The 20506-nt window shown below is 39.2% G+C and overlaps 1 protein-coding gene across 1 annotated transcript in view; it reads right to left on the bottom strand.

Moving 5' to 3' along the window:
- Positions 1-20506, bottom strand: part of LOC121929338 (cadherin-6) — a 197764-nt gene that overhangs the window by 70224 nt on the left and 107034 nt on the right. The window contains exon 2 of the mRNA XM_042464802.1: positions 19768-20130. Within this exon, the coding sequence (XP_042320736.1) occupies positions 19768-19995 (228 nt within the window). The 5' untranslated portion in view covers positions 19996-20130. The remainder of the gene's footprint in view (positions 1-19767; positions 20131-20506) is intronic.

The raw sequence follows: 20506 nt of genomic DNA, 5'->3' as shown, positions 1-20506 counted from the left end.
CAGAACAGACTCTTACTATACACAGATGCTTCACACACACACACACACACACACACACACACACACACACACACACATCCCTTTGTGTAGTTTAGAGCAAAGACGATAATCTTTGCACATCATCTATGCCTTTTTCATACCTCCCAGGTCCCAATGAAAAAGTCACCACAGAGTTGCCACCTATTATGTGTAATTTATCAGGTCACAAAACACATTGCCTCCAGGCATCTATGTGTTGTTATTGTGTGCCTTCAAGTTGTTTCCAATCTACACTGCCCCTATGGTGAAACTCTCATGAGGGTTTCTTGCCATGATTTGGTCAAGGGGGGGGGGGTCACCCTTGTTTTCTTCTGAGGCTGAGAGTGTATAATTTGCCCAAGGTAATCCAGTGGGTTTCTGTGCCCAAGCAGAGATTTGAACTGTGTTCTCCAGAGTCATATCAAACTACTACACCATGCTGCTTTATTTACATAAACTCTAAATCAAGGATTACAGTCTTGGAAGGGATGCTGGGCATCTTAATGTTAAGGGGAGTGTACATTTCATGCAATGGACTTGCTTTTTTTTTGTTTTCCTCAGAAATACATACTTTGTCAGATTTGCAAACAAAGCCTGTACAGTATTTGCTTCCCAAACCAGTCACAAACACTGCACAGTAATTGCAAATATATGGGTGAGGACAATCATGTATTTATGAGAAACAAACATCTTTCATCACTTGAGGGAACACATGTTCTAAACATTTGTCATCTAGTTTAAGCCTTAATCTCCTTTTGATCAGAGGCACTATGCTTTAAGAGGCCCTGCAGGGTCATTCAGACCAAGCCTAAACACTAACAGGATCCTAACAGACTTGTTACTTCTGACTACTATGGTCACTGTGAGGCAATCATAGCAACCGGAGGGTTAGGGAGAGAGCATTTTAAAAGATCATTGTTCCTTAAAAACTTCAAATAACCACACTGATATTTCCAAAACCCACAAGCTTTTGCTATCATCTTCCCAAGGAGGTACACCAGATGAAGACAATGGCCGCTGGAGGCGTCCATGCCAGTATGTTGGTGACTCTGCCCTGGGTTTCAGTCTGAACTTCAACTTTTTATTCCTTCAGCACCTTGGATTGGTCCTCTAGAGAGATGTGGAAGCCAACAGAAATTGCTGCTCAAAGTAGCCTCTATATGAAACCACAGTATAAACTTTACATGCAGAATCAGCAAAGAACTTTGCAAAGATGAGGACCAGAGAAGAACTTTGCAGGTTTTCAAATGCTTGATTTAATACATAGAAGTTTAAAAAGCTAAATTAGAGGTATGCCAAGGGTTATTAAAATCCACAGAAATATAGAAAGGGTGTTTGCAGCAAAACAAAATGCAGTATAAAATGCTGCTGTTTGGATTAGGAAGTCACAGCCATGTGGCTCACCAGGATGAGGGGATATTCCACATCCTCTCAGCCTAGTTTTATCTCACATACCCACCCACCACATATTCACATATACCCAACGGTCACTAAGTATACTCAGTCTTTATTTCCATTTTTATTTCTCCTTCAAATATTTTGGTACTGCTGCAAATCTTGGGGTTTCCTCATAACAAAAAATACTTCCTGCAGTTTTGGCCACATAAGAGAAGATAGAAAATTTAATTCATTACTGGTACATATAATGAATGCCTCTTAGGAAAGCACAAGTCCAAAGCAGACATATAGTTTACTCACAATGATCATTCAGGTTACGTTGAATGCCTGAGGCTGCATCCACACTGCAGAAATAATCCAGTTTAAGACCACTTTAACTGAGTTACTGTGAATCAGGAATATATCACAAAGTTCAAAGTGACCTGCAGAACTGCACAAAGATCGAGTCAAGCCAATCAATTCATACCTGTATTACCTATTTTTACAGCAGAGAAACAACCAAGGCTGAGAGATACCTTAGCTGAAAGCCAGACACAGCGGAGGATTTTTGTTTTTTGTTTTTACATCTGCTTTTTCATTTGCTATTGTGAAGGCAGGTAGAAACCCTTGGCGATCTGTAGATGCCCTGTCCGCCCTCTAATTCTAGTGCAAAAGCACACAGACATGCATTATAAAGTGTTAACATTGCTCTACAACCTTTCCTACAATAATCAATCATTCAGACAGTTGATGCTGCTGAAAGTGTTTTGAGCCTTAGCTTTTCAATAATACACACAATCCTTTCCACTGTGAGATTATTAAGCATTCTGTTAAACCGCTGATGGGTAAAGTGAGGTATTCCAGATATTGGTGGATTGCACTTCCCAGTATTCCTCATCAGCAATGATTTTAGGACCAACTGAGTTTAGAGTCCAACACCCTCTGGAGGCCTATACTCTGCTTCCTTTTATATTATCTCTCTCTCTCTCTCTTTTTCTTTTCTCCCCCCCTCCCTCCCCCCCCCCCCCCCTTTTTTTTTTTTTTTTAATGAGCTGGTATGATTTGCTTACAGAAATCACTGAAGGGCAGGCAATTTCAGAGGAAATGAACAAGCAGAAAAGTGATTTCTGTAATATGTATGGGTTAAAGCGGCTCAGAAAGTGATCTCTGGAATCAGAAGAGGAATATTACAAGCATGTGAGAATAAATCCATTTTCATATATGAAGATGTTGGAGGTGTGAAGTTGTTGCACTTTTAGAGTTACTTTGAAAACTATTATTATAGGGTAAATTTACAAGTTGTTGTCCAGGAAAAATGTCTTTCTGGGCTCCAGTGGTTGCATGGATGTAGTTAGCTACAAACAGTGGATTTTTTTAGCAGTTTATTTTCTTTAGCTGGTTCTTGAGGGAGAACCTCTTCTTTCTTTGCATTGATTTGCTTCTGGGGTACTACAATACTTTGGTAATATGGATCAATAATAAATGCTTAATGACTTACATATTTGCTTTGGCTAAATAAAAGAGCTAAACAATGCTCCCAACATGAATAATGCAAAACGTATAGCAAAATATAAATAATGAAGAAAAATGTGCATTTTCATTTTGATAAACAGTTTTCTAGCATATTGTGTTTGGGGCCTTAAAGAGACTCAGTATTATATTTGGCACACATCACTACATCTGCCAAATTTTAGGTTTCCTGGTACAGATTTTGGACTGGGAATTTCTTTTCATTTTGTTTTTCATTTTAAACTTGGATTTCTACTCATCCTGACTGTTTGCTGAGGATTATAGATAAAGACCTGACAGTAGAGACATGTTTGTTACCTTCCAATGAATGAACATACCTAGGTTTCCTAGGGAGGCCCAAAGAAACCGATCAATATTAAGAAGTACGTATACCTAATTTGAGGAGCCAAGTATACATTCCTTGTCTCTTTCAGAGGCTCCATATTTGATTTTGTCAGTACAGCTAGGGCAGAAATGTTCAGATTGTTTTTAAAGAGCTTCTTCTTCCTACTGTCTCTGTAAAAGATAACATTTCAGCTGCCTGTCATTTCAAAAAGTTATGTCCACATTGTTATGATGGATTGACAGAGCAGTGAGTTTCCATCAATGGCAGTGATCTAAGGAAAAGTATACAAAAAGTTGAGTGAATACAGAATACAGAAACTGGGGACAAAGGAAGATCAGGACATCAAATATGAAACAGAGAATAGAAATGATAGAAATAAATGTGAGTCCTGTGTCTTTCCCCTTCCCCATCTAAAACAACAGCTATATACCAAAGCACAACAAATACAGCCTGAAAATAAAGAGGAGGTATGTGTATATTTGTGAATAGGCCAGTCCAGTAGAGAGGAACAGCCAATAGCTAATTAGGAGTGCACCTACACTACACAGTTACAACAGTCTGATATGATGGTCAAAGTCCCATACCATGGAATGAAGGGATTTGTAATTTGGTGAGTTTATCTTCTAGACTGCTCTGTTGCTGTAGTTCAGGAGAATGGACTACAGCAAAGTTTCTCAACCTCTGGTCCTCCTGATTTTTTGGACTTCAAATCCTAGTATCTCTGATCATTGTCTGGAGCTTCTGGCAGTTGAAGCAGAGGGCAATTGGAGAATCAAAGCATCAAAACCACTGGACTAGACCTCTCTAGTAGAGAATTGTAACTCCTTTATCAAAGTACAAAAGAACATAATACTTTTCTTTTACTACTATGGAACCAGGTCTAGGGTAATAGCCTGGACTGGGAGATGCTGCTGTAGCCCACTTTCAACCTGGCCATTTACTGGTCCGTGGAGAGTGGGAGGGGCAGTGGAATAGACTCCAACAATGTTCCTATAGCTGGATGCATGTTCTCTGGCACTCCTAGAGGATGATGAGCTTGCTCTAGAGTCCTGGAGGATAATGCCCTTGCTTTAGAAGTCCTGCAACAGCATATCAACAGTTTGGGTTTGAAGGGACAGGAGGAGAAAATATTTTGGTCATTGTCCAGTTTGTAGAGAATTCTAACTACTGGAATGATCAAAAAAGTGAGTTACACAGGTGTAACTTACACTTATGCCCTCTTAAGTCATTAACAGGTTGCCCTTCCTAGTTTTCAAATAACCAGATTTAGAAAAAAAATGCTTTCATGACAGAGGGGCCTGCAGTGGTGCTCAGTTTATGCCAACCACACCACAGAACATCTGTTAATATTCAACATCAGGTGAGGAAGATGCTTCAGAATATGTCATGAGTGCATCCCTTAGTTCACCACTTATATACTGAATGGAAAGGGAGGCTTCTATGACAGTGAGCATGCTAGCACTATTGTGTAAAAACTGAGCTGAAAAAGTAGGCATCGGCTTGTTCTGGAGCTGTTCTATTCTGGAGCTGAAACAATTACACTTGGCCCTCCACTTTCGCAGCTTTGACACTTGTGATTTTGATTATCTGTGAGGTCAAGACTGGGTGTCCACACACTCCTCTTCCTTCTCCCTCGTTTTCCCCTCAGGAGAAGTCAAGAAGGATGTGCGTGCCAACGCTATCCCTTTCCCAGTCAGACTGCTGCCCCAATCCACTTGGAAAAGGGGAGGGGACAGATCCACCACCTCCCCTTTCCCAGGTGAATCGGTGGCTGGGGAAGGCAAGCACCCATCCGCCAGGGAAAGAGGCTTGAAGGGGATAGGTGAGAGTGTGGAAAAGGCAGGCACCAATCTACCTGTGAAAGCCAGTTAAAGGGATGGGAGGGCAGGGGGAAAAGGGGAGTATGCACACTTGCTCCTCTTTCCCTGCGCACACCTCCCTTTAACTGGCTTCTGTGGGGGGGGGGCAGATTTATTCACAGTTTTTCCACATTCATGGGGGTTTTGTGCCCCTAATCCTGGCAAATGTGGAAGGCCAAGTGTAATTTAAATTAAACCCACTTCATCTTTCCTTATCTACCAACTTGCTGAACAGATAAACTGATCTCTCAGATCTTTGTTCAGGAAAGACATACTCCCCACCACTCATCCTCTGGAAAAGGAGAGAGAAAGGATTTCCTGTTCAACCAGGCAAATACATACCAGTTTTATGTAGCTTGCTTTGCCTGGAAAAGTTTCTCTTTTGGGGATTATAATTCACAGAATTCTCCCCTTCAGCATGGCTGGATATTATGGGTATATCCAGAACATTTCTAATATTCTGTAATATTATACATACGTACATACATACATACATACATACATACATACTCAGACTCTTGGAACTATCACCTCCTTAAATGTGGCATCTACAAAATAGGTTTGGGGACTGCAGATGCAGCCTGTTTCAAGGAATGGGGCTGTACATATCAAGAGCAGTGTGCATATGTGGCTTTTTAAAAAGGTGTGATTATCAGGCACTCCATTGCCTGAGCATGAATCAGTAGAAAAGCAGAATTCAATAACAACCCAGAATTCAAATGGCAGGATTTATTCTAGGATTATCAGAAGCAAGCTGTGACCTTCTTGAGTAATTTGGGATACATGAAGGGTAGGTCTAGGGCTTGTGAAAAATACTTGTGGCTCTAGGTCTAATTGGGAAGAACATCTTGTGACTGCAGCCTCCTGAAGAGTGCTTTTGTGAATAATTATACAGTCTTTCATGCTTCAGATTTCGTGTGACAACACAGATAAGTGCCACAACTTTTATTATGAAATATTGTCACAGGAACCATGAACAGGATACTGATGTTAGCTTTTCTGAAAATCTGAAGAAAGCAAAACCAAGATACACATGTCCAGCTCCTTCTTTGCATTACTTGACAAGTAAAATACAATAGCTAGTTACCAAGGAGAGGGCATTCTTGGTGGTAGCATCCCAACTGTGATATGTCCTCCCAAAAGAACCTCACCTGGCAACTTTCTTACACACTCCCCAGGACCAGGTGAATAACTCTTAATTTTGCCAATCTTTTAAATATTGTGCAATTTCAAATCCACTTTCAGTAATGGTGGCTCCAGCTTCTGAGATGCCTACATTGCTGAGATGTCTATTCCTGAGATGTTTATTGCTGTACACATTTGCTGATTGCTTGTATTTACTGTTTCATTATTATACAGTGGGCCCTCCTTATCCACGGACTTACCATCCACTGATTTGAGCATTCATGGATGGCAATTGACGCCATTGGGGACAAAAGTCCCTCACCCCTCCCTCCCTCCACCCTCATTTCTCCCCCCTTCCTTATCTTCTTTCCTCTTTGCCCCGTTTGACTTTGGGGGCAGACTCTGCCACCCAGTCAGCTGGGGCTTGCCTAGCACCCAGGATGGAGCCTCTGGGCTCTGAAACTTAAGCCCCAGCCTTGGCCCTGGCCCTCTCTGGCCAAGGGGGCTCTAAATCAAGCCACGGAGCCCTCTTTAGGCTTTACTTTGCTGCCTCTCAGCAGTCATCAGCCCAAGCCAATAAGAGTTTTACATCCCAATTCTATCCTTTTTACAAACCTCCTACCTAAGTAAAACAAACAAGCAAGCAAGCACAGAAACAAACAAAACAACAACAATGCAGGCCTCCATATCACAGACTCATGAATTATGAGCAGACATTGCCACATTTCTTCCAGGTCACTATGCAAGTTTACATTGTAATTATAAACCAAGTGTAGCGGATTAACCTGCACTGTGGGTCATGAAATCTTAACTGTGTGTGTATTTCATGGGGTAGGGCCCATAAATTACAGTAGCAAATCATGGACTGAGCGGGTGGGGCACTTCGCCATAGAATAATACAACGAATGCACAAGACTTCTAGAAACATACACAGAAGTGCTTAGGTTCCTATAATCTCAATAAAGAATCACATTCACCCATTCTGGCACAAAATCCAAACTGTCAGCATGACTTGAAATTGATTCATGCAGGAAATAATTGAGAGGACGTGTTAAATTAATTAAACACTTGGTGTTGAAGTTAACTACACCATGTGGACTTTTCTTCTATTGTTTCTCTTCTTTCCCATAGTTTTTTGTCTATTTCATTTTTGGTGTGCAGAAAATGGTAAAGGTGAGTATACCTTAAACCTGGTTGTCAGAGGATATTTTGCAAAATCAGAATTGTTGTTGTTATTAATCGCCCTCGAGACTCATGGCGATTCTGTGGATGAGACATCTTCAAGACTCCTTATCCTCCACTACTTTCCTTAGTTCTTGCAGATTCATACCTGTGACCTCCTTAATGGAGTTCATCCATCTACCATGTGTTCTTCCTAGCATTATGGTAATTTCTAATGAGTCATTACTATTCACACCGTGGCCAAAATATGACAGCAACAGTTTAATCATCTTGGTTTCCAGGGACATCTCAGACCTGATCTGTTCAAGGACCGATTTCTTTGTTTGTTTGTTTTTTGGCTGTCCATGGTATCATCATCACTCTTCTCCAGCACATCATCTTAAATAAATTTATGTATTTTTAAATTTGTTTTCTTAATTGTCCAGCTCTCACATCCATACATGGTAATGAGGAAGACAATTGCTTATATGATTCTGACTTTCCTGCTTAGTTGTATATCTTTGTTCTTTATGATCTTTTCTAGTTCTTTCATAGCTGCTCTCCCCATTCTTAGTCTTCTTCTGATTTCTTGCCTGCAGTCCCTGTTCTGATCAATGTTGATTCATGGTATAGGAACTCTTTTATTATTTCTATTTCTTCATTGTCTAGGCTGAATTTATGAATATCTAGTCAAAAGCAGAATTATTGAGCCATAACATTTCAGACAAGTCTAATCAGTTCAAACTAGATATTAATATGAGATTGGCAATAATTTGTTATTCCAGTTCTTTACCTAGTCACAGCTGGGCTAACCTGTCCCCTCACAGCTTTTCTTTCCACAAAGCACATTTTTTATGGTAATTTCTAGGGATATTTTGTACCAGAGTGGGATATTTTGTACAAAATAAATTAAAATAAAGTGTAATAGCATTTCCAGTGTTATTATATTCCATTAACCCTATATAAATATATTGAGATGTTATGCTTTGAACAGAAACAGGTTTGACTTTTCAAAGGGCCATTTCATATTCTCAAATCTTTTGTTTTTGTTGCTTCTTGTTCCTGCTAGGCCCAGGGCCATTAGATGAAGTATCTGATAAGCTTGAATTCAGAGCCAACATCATGAGAAGGCATGACTCACTGGAAAAGAAATTAATGCCTGGAAAGGTGGAGGACAGTAGAAAGAGAGGTAGACCACACTCTAGTTGGATAGACCTAATCAGGGAGGTTACGGGCAGGAACTGAACAGAAAGGTTGAGGAGAGGGGGTCTTGGAGATGTCTCATCCAGAGGGTTGTCATGAGTAGGGGACAACTCAAGGGCAGTTAAAAACAACAACAAATAGTCTTCCTCACCTGCCTCCTGAAGAAAATGGCTGGCATCCTGTTAATGAATTAGGTTGATTTTTGTACACTATCTCAACATACTGTTTTGGTAATTGTGGAGACCTGAATTCTGACCATGCAATGGCCAAAATCCTACATAAAATCTGCCTTGAAATCACCACAGTTCCCCAACATGGCCATTTCCATGTTGTCAGAGAATAGGAGGATTGGGGGGATGTGTCCAGCTATTTAGTAGGACAAAGTCAGGAAATGGTTGAGTTCTGTGTTGCTACACCAAATGTGCACTTAGAATATGAAAGTACCCCAAAACATGAAATAAAATGTCCCCATTAGGTATTCCAAGCACTAGACAGAACAACAAGCTATTGACAATGACCCTAGAACAGTGAGGTGGTGCATACATATGAATATCAGTGGGATTGTCTTTGTTGTTTTCTATGCTTTCAAGTCAAATTTGACTTACGGAGTTTTCTTGTCAAGGTTTATTTAGAGGAGGTTTGCCACTGCTTTGCTCTTAGGCTGAGAGAATATGACTTTCTGGTCTTCATTTCTAATTCTTGACCAGATAATGTTTTCCAGTCAGTATATGACTCCTCCTTTCCTTCACAAGATTTCTAATCCTTCAGTAAATGTGCTCGTAATTTATAGTGTACAATAACATTGATTTTTATTTCCCTCTTTTTAAATCTTCCATTCAAGTATTTATATTTTCCATGATAGAAACCCAACCTAATATCACATTGTTAAAATCCAACGAAAATGTACCTTTTGGTTAAAATGCTAGAAAGTTCATCACTCACTCAACTACTATACACAATTTTCTCTCAGATGTTTCCTGGTTAAAAAAAAAAAACCTGGTAAAAAAACTTTATAGAAGCAACATTGAATTGTCCTTGGTGAATGCCTCAATATACCTCTCATAAGTCAATCAATCAATCAAATACATAACAGCTGCATCAGAGTATTCAGTCTTCATGTTTGGGATACCACACATCAAGAGCTCAGAGTAATAATGGAAGTCATTGTAGTTGCAGCTTGGACATTTCTAAAGTGGAGATTCTAATGAGAGCCTTACTGATTAATGAGTTGAATATACAGTACATTCAATAAATGAGCAACCAACTCCATCAGGAGCCTGTCATTAGGTGAACCAGGTTTTACTACCTGGAAATGTGTGGTAACACTTTGCGCACCATGTAACTACAGCCTGAAATGATTGATTCCAGAGCAAATTATGTCAGAAAGCAAATACTCGTCTTATTGCTAACTCATTAACAGCAGAGTTCCGCACAGTTCTATTTTAAATAAGTCCTTCTTATGTGATTTAATCAACATTAGATCTCATTAAAGGTTTATATTAGATCACATTCACCATATTACATCTTCTTCAGAGTTTATAAAATTGGTTTTAAAATTGTTACAGTTCCAAGGTCAACAAGAATTCATACTACAGTTATAATTTTAAAGTAACCATTTACTTTGCTGGTTACCTTTCCCACTTCTTCTTCTTCTTCTTTTTTTTTTTTGGAAGTTTGTCAGCTTAAGCCTCATGTCCTTACATAATTACTGGCCAGATTCTCATCTCCCCTTCTTAGGTAAGGTCTTAGTCCAAGTGGTGGCAGCACAATTCTCAGCTTTCTTGGATGAACTGGATTACATGGATCCGTTCTATTTGGGGTCAAATCTGGTTATAGGACAGAAACAGCCTTGGCATCTTTGGTGATGGACCCAGAGCAAGAGTGGGACATATGAGTGTGCTGCTGGTGTTCCTAGTGGTCTCAGCAGCATTCATGGTATCCTTCTGGGTCAATTGGCTGATATGGGGCTTGGGGACATTGCTCTGCACTGGTTGTAGTATTTTTTATCTTTATGTTTTTGTCTGAATGTTCCCAGACATCAGTACTGGAGAACTGTTGCCCAGCCTCCTGACCATTAGTTTGTGGGGTTCCAAAGGGAACAGTACTGTGTCTTGTACTTTTAAACATCTACATGAAGTTTCTGGGGGATGACATTGAGAGATCTGTTTGTATATGTTGATGATATTCAAGTACATTTCTCTTTTGCAACTAATCCTAAGCAGAGTGTGGAAGTCTGGAATCATTGTCTGGATGCTGTAAAGGACTGGATGTGGGTGAATAAATTGAGGCTTAACCCAGACAAGATAGAAGTGTTGCCTTGGAAGGAAAGCTAACCTGGGATCGGGACTGCAGCATATTCTAGGTGGGGTTGCAATTCATCTGAAAGATCAGGTTTGTAGAGTGGGATCACTCTTGTTCCCAGCACTAGTCCTTGAAGGTCAGGTGGCTGATGTGGTTGGGAGTGTGTTTTGCCCTATGTTGGCAGGTGTGCCAGGTGCACCTATTCCTTGGAAGGGTAGATCTGGCCACACTGGGTCATTCCCTAGTCATCTCTTGATCAGACTACTGCAATACATTCTGTCTGGGGCTGACCTCTGAAAGTGTTTGGAAGCTGCAGTTAGTAAAAAATGCAGGAGCCGACTGGTGCATTTTAGAGACCATATAATGCTAGTCTTACAAGAACTGCACTGTCTTCTAATGTCCTTTTGAGTTTAATTCAAGGTGTGCTTTTTAGTCTGCAAACCCCTAAATGGCTTTTGGTTAAGGTATTTGATAGACAGCTTCTTCTCATATGAGCCTTACTGAAATTTGAGATCTTCAGTGAAAGTTCTGTTGCACATCTCAACATCTCCTGAAGTGAGGTCAGTGTGTACATATGACCCTTTCTCTGTAGCACCATCCAGACTGTGCAACTCTTTACTAGGGGAAATATGTATAAAAAAAACAGAAGCAGGAATACTGGATGTAATACCTAACCAGTGCTAACCAAAGAGTACAAAATAGATACAAGCTTTCAAGCATCTTCAGTTATCAGGCAAAATATTTTTTAAAAACCAGTAGAAGAATCCCTCTTTTTTGAACTACAACATACTGAATCTCTTGGCTATCATGACTAATGACCACATTGGCTGGAGCGATTCTGGGAGTTACAATTTTAAAAAATGTATATTTCTCAGGCTCTGGGGAGTGTAATGATGCCACTGATTATATATTGGAATTTTGTTGTCTATATACTTACTGCCTATCATAATCCACACAATTTCATTGCGATATCTCGCTCCCACAATTTAGTTATCTATTAAAATGCTATTTTGTATAGGACTTTGTTATAATCAACGAGACATTTGCATACTGCACTCCCTTTCTAACACTTCAACCTCTTCCAATAACACATATATTTGCCTTTCATGCCCTATGGCTAATTGTTCAATTACAAGGACATGAGCTGCTCTGACATCTAGGAGTCCACAGAGAGCTTGTTGTGAAGTGCTCATGGCCATGGATTCAATGACATTTATATATCATGTGTCCACTCCACACTTTGCAAAATAAAGTGCTGTTCACACTTAGATAAATAACTTCTTAAAAATCTCACATTTCCTTGCTATGCCCTATCCATTCAGTCTTGAATCCGATGATCCATAAGTCAGCTATGATCCATAAATCCCCAGAATTAAAGCATGTGCTGGAGGAGGATGGTGATCTGAATTGCAATATTATGTGAAATAGAGGAAAACACCTGAGAAAGTAGGCCATTTTCCAGGGGACACATGAGAAAGGACTGTATGGACTGCTGGACATTTGCTTTCTATTTTTGCAGTTCCCACTTTTGTAGAAGGAATACTATATAATATAATAAATTTATTTATATTACCCGCCCTTCTAAAAAATCAGGGCGGTGAACAGCAGAAATAACTGATACAATTATACACCAAACAAAATACAAAACAGTTCAGTAAAAATAATAAAATATAACATGTCGGCACAACAATGCTGACATGGCGGGGGGGAGAATACTGGTCAGGGTAAGCTTGTTCAAATAAGTGGGTTTTAACCCCTTCCTGAACTGAGGAGGTGAGTGGTGCGCGGAGCGCGAAGGGCAGCCTTCCAGAGGTTGGGGGCTGAAGTGGAGAAAGCCCTCCTATAGCATGGAGTTATATCTCACCTCTTGGAAATACTCTAGCAATAGCCTGAAGAAAGGAAGCTTTGAGGCCCAAAGGCAAAGTTGCACATGCACTTCCATCATGATGGCTGCTATGCCAAAGTGTTAGTAATGTGAGAGAATTAGTGATCAAGCATCATATATCTTAGACTGAACTTTTATATTACCTACTGACTCTACTGAGCTAGTCATCAGTGGAGCCTGGTTACAAACTGAGCTGTCCATCAGAAATAGGTATGGTATTATCATGGCAGTTAACAAATTAAGAATTCTGTGGGGTATATTTCTGATCAAATTGGCATAGGATGGGGGCTAGATGTCTAAAATTCCAGAGGAGGGAACCACTCATGCACTCACCTCTCTGGAGACAATTTCCCAGAGGAAACAAAGAAAACATGGAACAAGAAGCACAGGGGGAGATAGGAAAGGCTCATATTCACTTGGCTAGCTGGATATGATTATGAGAGTTTTTCCCCCCTCCTCTGTTCTCAACCTCTTACCTGCTTGCAAAGAAGCAAAGCCAAAGGATATGAGGGCAAAAGTGGTACAGCTTTCAGGCCTCCACACAATTCTCCCTTTGGTTTCCCTTTTCCTGAAAGAGTGGGTGCTTTGCCTACATTCCCTAAGAACTGGCCAAACGGTGGTCTGTCTTTATAGCCTACAAAACAGGCTGCCAATTTAGGGTTGATGTTTCAGCTGAGCCTTAATATACTCAAGATGTGATCCCTCCCACGCAGACCAGCATCACTGCAATCATATGCAAATTCCAACTTCTGATAACATTTGAGTGTTGGGTGGGCTATCTTGGTGGTTCTGGGGGGGGGGGAATTGCCCCCCTATGAACACACTCACTGCATCTCACCCCCAAGTGGAACGCCAACAATTCTTTGGTGGCAAACTGAAAAAAAAAGCTCTTAAAACAGTCTGCATTCTGGAGTAGAACACAGTTTCAGAATGCAGTAGTTTAAAAAGTACTTCCAGAACTTGACTCTTAGTTTCTCAGCTACTCATCAGCATGTCAGATCTCCTCATGGCTGAGCAGTTGATTGGCAAGCATGAGAAATGGCCATCTACTCTGAGGGAAATAGTCAAAGCCCTGTGGAAAGAGATCATGCTACATGCACCGCAGGTCAAGAAGACATTCCTGAGATTGAAGATGTTTTGTCTGCAAGGTCTAAGAGGTCAAGCTGTATCAAGAGATGCTCAAATAGAACAAGTCATGCTGGATCCAAATAAGAAGCCACCATTTTTTCTCCTTCCTAATGAGTACAGTTCCAATATGATTACTATAAGTTTTTTTTAAAATACACAATTCTGTCCACAGTTCTTTTAAGAACATAAAAATACAGAAACAGCCATACTGGAACAAAGCCAAATGCAGTCCAGCATTCTGTTGTCAGCATGGCCAGCCAGATGTCCCATGAAGCCTACCAGGAGGGTATGAGTGCAATTGCACCCATCCTCCTGCGTTTTCAGGTGACTGGGATTCAGAGGCACCGTGACTCTAACATCAAAGATAAAGTACAGTCAGCCCTTCTTATACACAGATTTTTTATATACGGAATCAAGCATACATGGTTTGAAAATGTTCAAAAAAATATAAATTTCAAATATCAAACCTGTTAAAATATATTTCTAATTTGTATTGAAAATGTTCAGATGTGGCAATGGTTAACTAAAGTTTAAAATGGTTCCTGTTGCAGGCCAGAAAGACTAGGCCTGGAAGAACGTCTTCAAGGACATGTGCTGAGACATAATATAAACAAATGTATTATTGTTATGGTCTTGTGTAGTATGGTGACTTCATGAGAAAGAGGTGTGTCCACTTGGTGGGAAAGTTGATCTTGTGTGAGAACAAAGACTGATGTCACATTCGAGCTTCTAGCATGGACTCTGAAAGAGTACAGATGTATAGTAGCCTGCTGTAAAGTGTAAATAGCAACAAAGTCAATAAACCCTCATTTGAGTGAAAATCTGTGTGGAAGTTACTTTGATCCTGAGTAGCTGAGAAGACTGCATCTGTTCCAGTTGGTACCAGTCCAGAACCACCGGTAACAAGAGACATCAACCATCCCAAAGATTTTTTTTCTCTAACAAAACCTTGATTTTCCATTTTTTATAAGGGACACCATTTTGCTATGTCATTATATTTAATGGGACTTGAGCATACACGGATTTTGTTATACATGGGGGATCTTGGAACCAAACCCAAGCGTATAACAAGGGTCCACTGTACATAGCTGTTGGCCCTACCATGCAGGTGCAACCAGGGGCAACACTGTTTAGGCATCAGTTCAAATCTTTTCCATTTGCCAAGACATTTTAATTGGCTAATTTTGTTGGTTTTACTGTCTCTGCTATTTTTCTTCATTTTGTCATGAAGATGTGAGTGTTTCACATTCGACTCATGCTTATTTTAATTATACTTATATATCACATTCTGAAAAAAAAAAAAAAAGATCCAGGGCAGCTTTATAAAGAAATAAATAAAACTAATATACAGGCATCATAACTAAAAGCCATTGGTGGATGGCCTTGGTGTCCATGTGTTTGTTTATGACCTTTCAAAGACATTTAAATTAAAGCTATGATTCATCAACCTTCAAATCTGAGAACCCTGTTGTTGTAGGTTCTTATTATATTCTCAGGCTAGGCATGGTCATCACAGTCCAAAGCAACACATGTATACTAAGTTCAAGTTGGGTTCTTGCCTGCATGTTAGGGTCTTCTCATTCATTCCAATAGATGGAACAGATTTACATTTTCAGTTATGCTCCTGTAACCTATAACTAATCACTGAGTGAAGACACTTTGCTACAGTTTAAGGGCATAGGACACAGACATACAACTTCACTCAAAGAGTCAAGGCTCATGAGTCTACTTTAGTCAGGGGAAATTGAAAACCATGAAAAGAATTGGATTATTCCTTATAGAATATTTTCTTTTAGAACGATGAATAAAATGTTTAAGACAATGTTCATATATTTAATCCCACAACATTCTTTCCAAAACCTATAATATACGAGAAAGACTATTACATAAGATAATGCACAGTATAAGATAATTGCAATTCTTGGTCTTGGCAATCTGTTCTCGGTTCTTTTCAAGAGAATGAGTGCGTTATATCTCATTAACACTACAGAGAACTAGAGGAGACAAAATAATTTTCTCTGTGTTACTAATGTTGATGGTTTCATCTGTTTGTATTGTTTTTTTGCCTGTGCTTAATAAATTTACAAAAGCAGAGAGGTATCTTGCAGTTCAGAAAGTTGTAGATCTATTTGTAACATAAATAAACATATGAACAAATGGAATTTCAATTTAATTATTGTCTGAGTAAATGATACCTTTCCGATTCCAAACATAATAATTTTATGACAATCAAAATTATACAAAACAGATGTTATGTTCCTAAAAAAATTGAAAGAAAAAAATCATTATATAAAAAAGAAAGATTCGTTATATAAAAACTGCTAATACCACATTTTTAATGCCTATCTTTTAACACCACAAAGACTAAAAAAGGATCTAGCCTTCTGTTTGTTTGCTTGTGTTGGAAGACTTTTGCATTCTCTTTCCCCCTCCTTAGATAGATAGGGAATTTCTGCATGAAAACTCCCCCCTCTCTCTCATTCAAACTAACCATGTGACTTAGGTCACTCCCCGTTTGGGACTATCAGAGATCCTCTGGAAAGACCCTTCTGTCCATCCCAATACCATCACAAGCACGGTTGGTGGGGACATGAGAGAGGGTCTTCTCAGTGGCTGCCCCTAGACTGGAACTCCCTTCTCAAAGAGACCAGAATGGCTCCCTCCTTGTTGGCAAGCTAAGACCTACCTGTTCAGACAGGCTTTTATAACAAAACATTTGTAAAGGACCAGCTTGGGATGTTGTTTCATTTTAAAATGTTCTAGGCCCGGTCCAGACGGCCCGCGATAGGACACCCTCGTCATGTGTGAGGGGCAGCGCTTCTAGACGCCCCTCACCCCTCGTACGTGATGAGGGCGTCAAAATGGCGATGCCCTGTACAGATGGGAGCCACCATCATTACGTGATGGATGCCTAACGTCCGCATGTCGCAGCGCCATTATGACGTCGTGAGTGTGCCATTGGCGCACTGCGGCATCATAATGGCGCTGCAAGAAGAACCTGCTTTTTGCGGGTTCTTTTTGGTCTGCAGGGAAGTTTTGTGGTCTGGAGGCTGCGGCTTCCCTGCAGACCAAAGCTAGGCGCTGGGAGACCATCCTTTGTGGATGGTCTGTCCCGCGCCTTATACAGTTTTATCTTTTAAAATGTATTTTATTCTTTTAATAGCTATCTATTGTAATAGTGTAATAATTTAATTCCTTTTTAATGCACCTCTTTCCTATGTTTTATTTGTATTGTTCTTTTAATATTGTGAAGCTGCTTTGAGTTCCAGTTCTGGTAAAAGAACAAGATACAAATAAATATAATAATAAAAATCATGACTCTCTTAAAGTTTTTCAACTGAGCTGTTGTTTTTCCATCTTCCTACACTCTCACCTTTCTTTTGAATGGTGGTGAGATACATATTTCTTTTACCTGAGCTATTCACTATCTATATTAGGATATAGCTTCTATGTAAATATAGATTTTAAAGTCATTAGTAAACCTTTGTTTTTTAAACTACAAACTACATCTTTGTTGTTTGTTTGGAGTCAGTCTCAGTTCTTAGGAAAGTATAGTTAGACAAGAGCACATTTCTGCTACTCTGCTAATTTAAAGCAAGACTCTAACAGGTTTGGCTTTGACATTTTTGACATTCGACTATTTTTGTTTCTTTTAGCAAAGGCTGAAGGCGTAGGAAACTTAAATTACTGCATAACTTGTTTTGTATTTTTATTTTTCTGAAAAACAGTTTCCCCTGAGTTTTCAAAATTCATGGAAATTTTACATCTCTAGTACCAATGGAACCTTAGAAGACGGCAACAAAGTTATGTCAGGGTGGGCAACTCTGATAGATCTAGGGAGCAATGCAACCTCTTATCCCAGTTTTGCTGCATGTCACTCCCTCTTCAAAAAGAAAATTTTCTGTTTTGTTTTTTTAAACTGGAAACTAATAAAGGTCTAAAGCATTTAAAAAAAAATAAACAATACTGTTTTTGTCACTACTAACACACACAAAAACAATGTCCTGCATTTTGCTTTAACGAAGAACTGCTACTGTTGGAAGCTTTGAGGTACAGAAATCCTATTCTTCCAACACAAGTTTTGGGAAAACTTAGGAGATATCTGGGATCTGGAGGGAAACCACACACATATGGGGGCACAAAGGCTTCCTATGGGTCATATGTTGCATGCCTTTTCCCCAAGAGGAAATGGATGGGAACATGGTTTCAGACTCAGCATCTTACATATTACCAAGTCCCACTGATTTCAGTGAGAAGCTTCTCCATATTATTCACAATCAGAAAACACAATGTATGAAGCAACCTAGAGAGTAGGTTCACAATCATTATTAGCCAACAATAACATTTTAAAAAAATTGACCTTGATGTATCAGTGTTGGCACTGCTTGCCAGTCTGAGAAGTGGGTAACCACCCTTAAAGATCAGAGAGAGAAGGACAGAGAGAGAGAGAGAAAGTGCATGTGTCTGTTGCCCTTCACATCATACTTTTCGTAACTTGCTTTGTACATGTTTTTACCTTGAAAAGCATGGCATGAATTGATTACATACATACAGAATACAAGTGAGGTCACTCCTAATACCAGTGTTTATTTAAAATATTTTATCCTACCTTCTTAGAGAAGTGCTTTACTGAAGCTCTCCAAAAGTAATACAGTTGTCCCTCTACATTTGCAGGTTAAGCATTCACGGATCTGATTATTTGCAGCTTACTGTATTTGCCCCTAAACCCCACAAAAGTGAAGGGCGGACTATAACTGTAAAACCAATTAAATCACAATAATAATAGAACAGCAATGCCTGTCTCTAAGAGATTAGGACAATTTGAGAGTATGGTTGTATTATTTGTCTGGAAGACTTATCATTTTACCAAAATCTTATATAACTTTTGGTAAAATGGTAAGTCTTCCAGACAAATAATACAACCATACCCTCAAATTGTCCTAATCTCTTCGAGACTGTCCCAATTAATCCTCTGTTATCCCTCTGTTTGTAATGAATTAATTCAGGAGGGGGACAAAGACAAGAAAGACAGAATTTTGCCCTTCACAGTAGGTTCAGGCAAAAATAAACCGCAACAATCTTTCCTAGTTTGTGTGTTCTTCCTCATTAATAACGTCTACCTTCTTGACCACACTCTAATGTTGCTTGGTGACATGCATCCCAGTATTAATTGCTGAAAATGTTGAAGGGTATGGACAGCTTTTCTTAAGATGCAAACAGAGCATTTCAACAAGAATCTCTTTAAGAGCTTTGGTCCCTCCACATAATGTCAAATACACAATCATTTTATAACCTATGCTGTTTTAAGACTTATTATAAACTAGCATTTTCTGGTACTAATTTCATGCCTCAAATTTCACTATTAATATTTACAGTGTTAAAAATCATACACTGACTCATTTGGAGTATGTGAAGGAATGGAAACGTTAGTGTTAAATCTGCAAACCAATGAACAGTACAGTCTGACAAAATTTCTTCCTTAAATAGAGGAAGCTAATATACTGTATCTCTGTTGAAATTAAGGCACAAATGTTCGTTTCTTATACTGCAGGATCAGCAGCATAGAGGTTTTCAATGAACCTAAATAGTTTTATTTGTTGAAGACAAGAAAAATATAAGTGCAGGTTTTAACCTAAACATGGATGGTTGTTGTTATGTAAATCAGACCACCTTATCCTGCTTTTCCCCAGAATTGTTAGCTCTGCTGCTGAACCCACACTCTGCAATTATTTATCAGGAGATTTTGATAAGAGGCAGCCTTTTCAAGGAGATGGAATTGCATGCTGTTTTGACTTATCTTTTAGGTGGAGAGAAATTTCAAACCTTAGAATAAGAAGTGCTGAAAAACGTCCTACCTTGCCAACGTATTGATAGTCAGAGCCTGTGTACTCCTCTAAAAGAAAGAACTGATTCCACATCCAGCTTCTTTTGGAACGATTAAGCTCTTTCCTGTTATTTCTAGATAAATCCAAAACCTTTGGGTTTTCTGGAAAGCCACTAGTTCTTTTGAATAATGGTGTGGAAGAACTTTGGTGGGGATGACCAACCCAGAAGAGGATCCAGAAACAGAAATAAGTTCTCATTTTGGCAGTACAAAAAAAAAAGCCTGAAGTGATGATTTCTTTCTTCACCTTAATGCAAACTAGTTTTCAGTGGTGAAAGCAGCCATCATTCATCCTTCATTCTTGAATAATCTTGGCTTGGGTCTCTATGGATCTCTGAAATGAAGAAAAAGAAACAACAATTCATCAAGCATTTACAGGGCTACTTAGCATTCGACGGCGTAATAGCAAATATGACAAAAAGGTAGCTGTAATTACTGCAAAAAAGAATCCTATTAAGGCTCTCCATTCTTAAATGTTGCAAGTGGCCCTCTACATAAGCAGAATGGAATATCTTTGTTGAGTAGGAGGAATAATAGCACTATTTATTTTGCTCTTTATTCCACTTACTTGAAAACTACTAGTTTGAGCAACTTGATTATTCCTTTGACTTTGTTCATGGTGATTCCATTTATTAGATCAGGGAAAAAAATTGTTGTTTTCAATCTTGGCATTTTCAGCTATGATAAGTAGGGACCATATGACATAAAAG

This window comes from Sceloporus undulatus, chromosome 4, assembly GCF_019175285.1.
Source record: "Sceloporus undulatus isolate JIND9_A2432 ecotype Alabama chromosome 4, SceUnd_v1.1, whole genome shotgun sequence".
In the NCBI taxonomy this organism is placed as follows: domain Eukaryota; kingdom Metazoa; phylum Chordata; class Lepidosauria; order Squamata; family Phrynosomatidae; genus Sceloporus; species Sceloporus undulatus.
The sequence above is the reverse complement of the archived record's forward strand: the minus strand, read 5'-3'. Positions and strand labels throughout refer to the sequence as shown.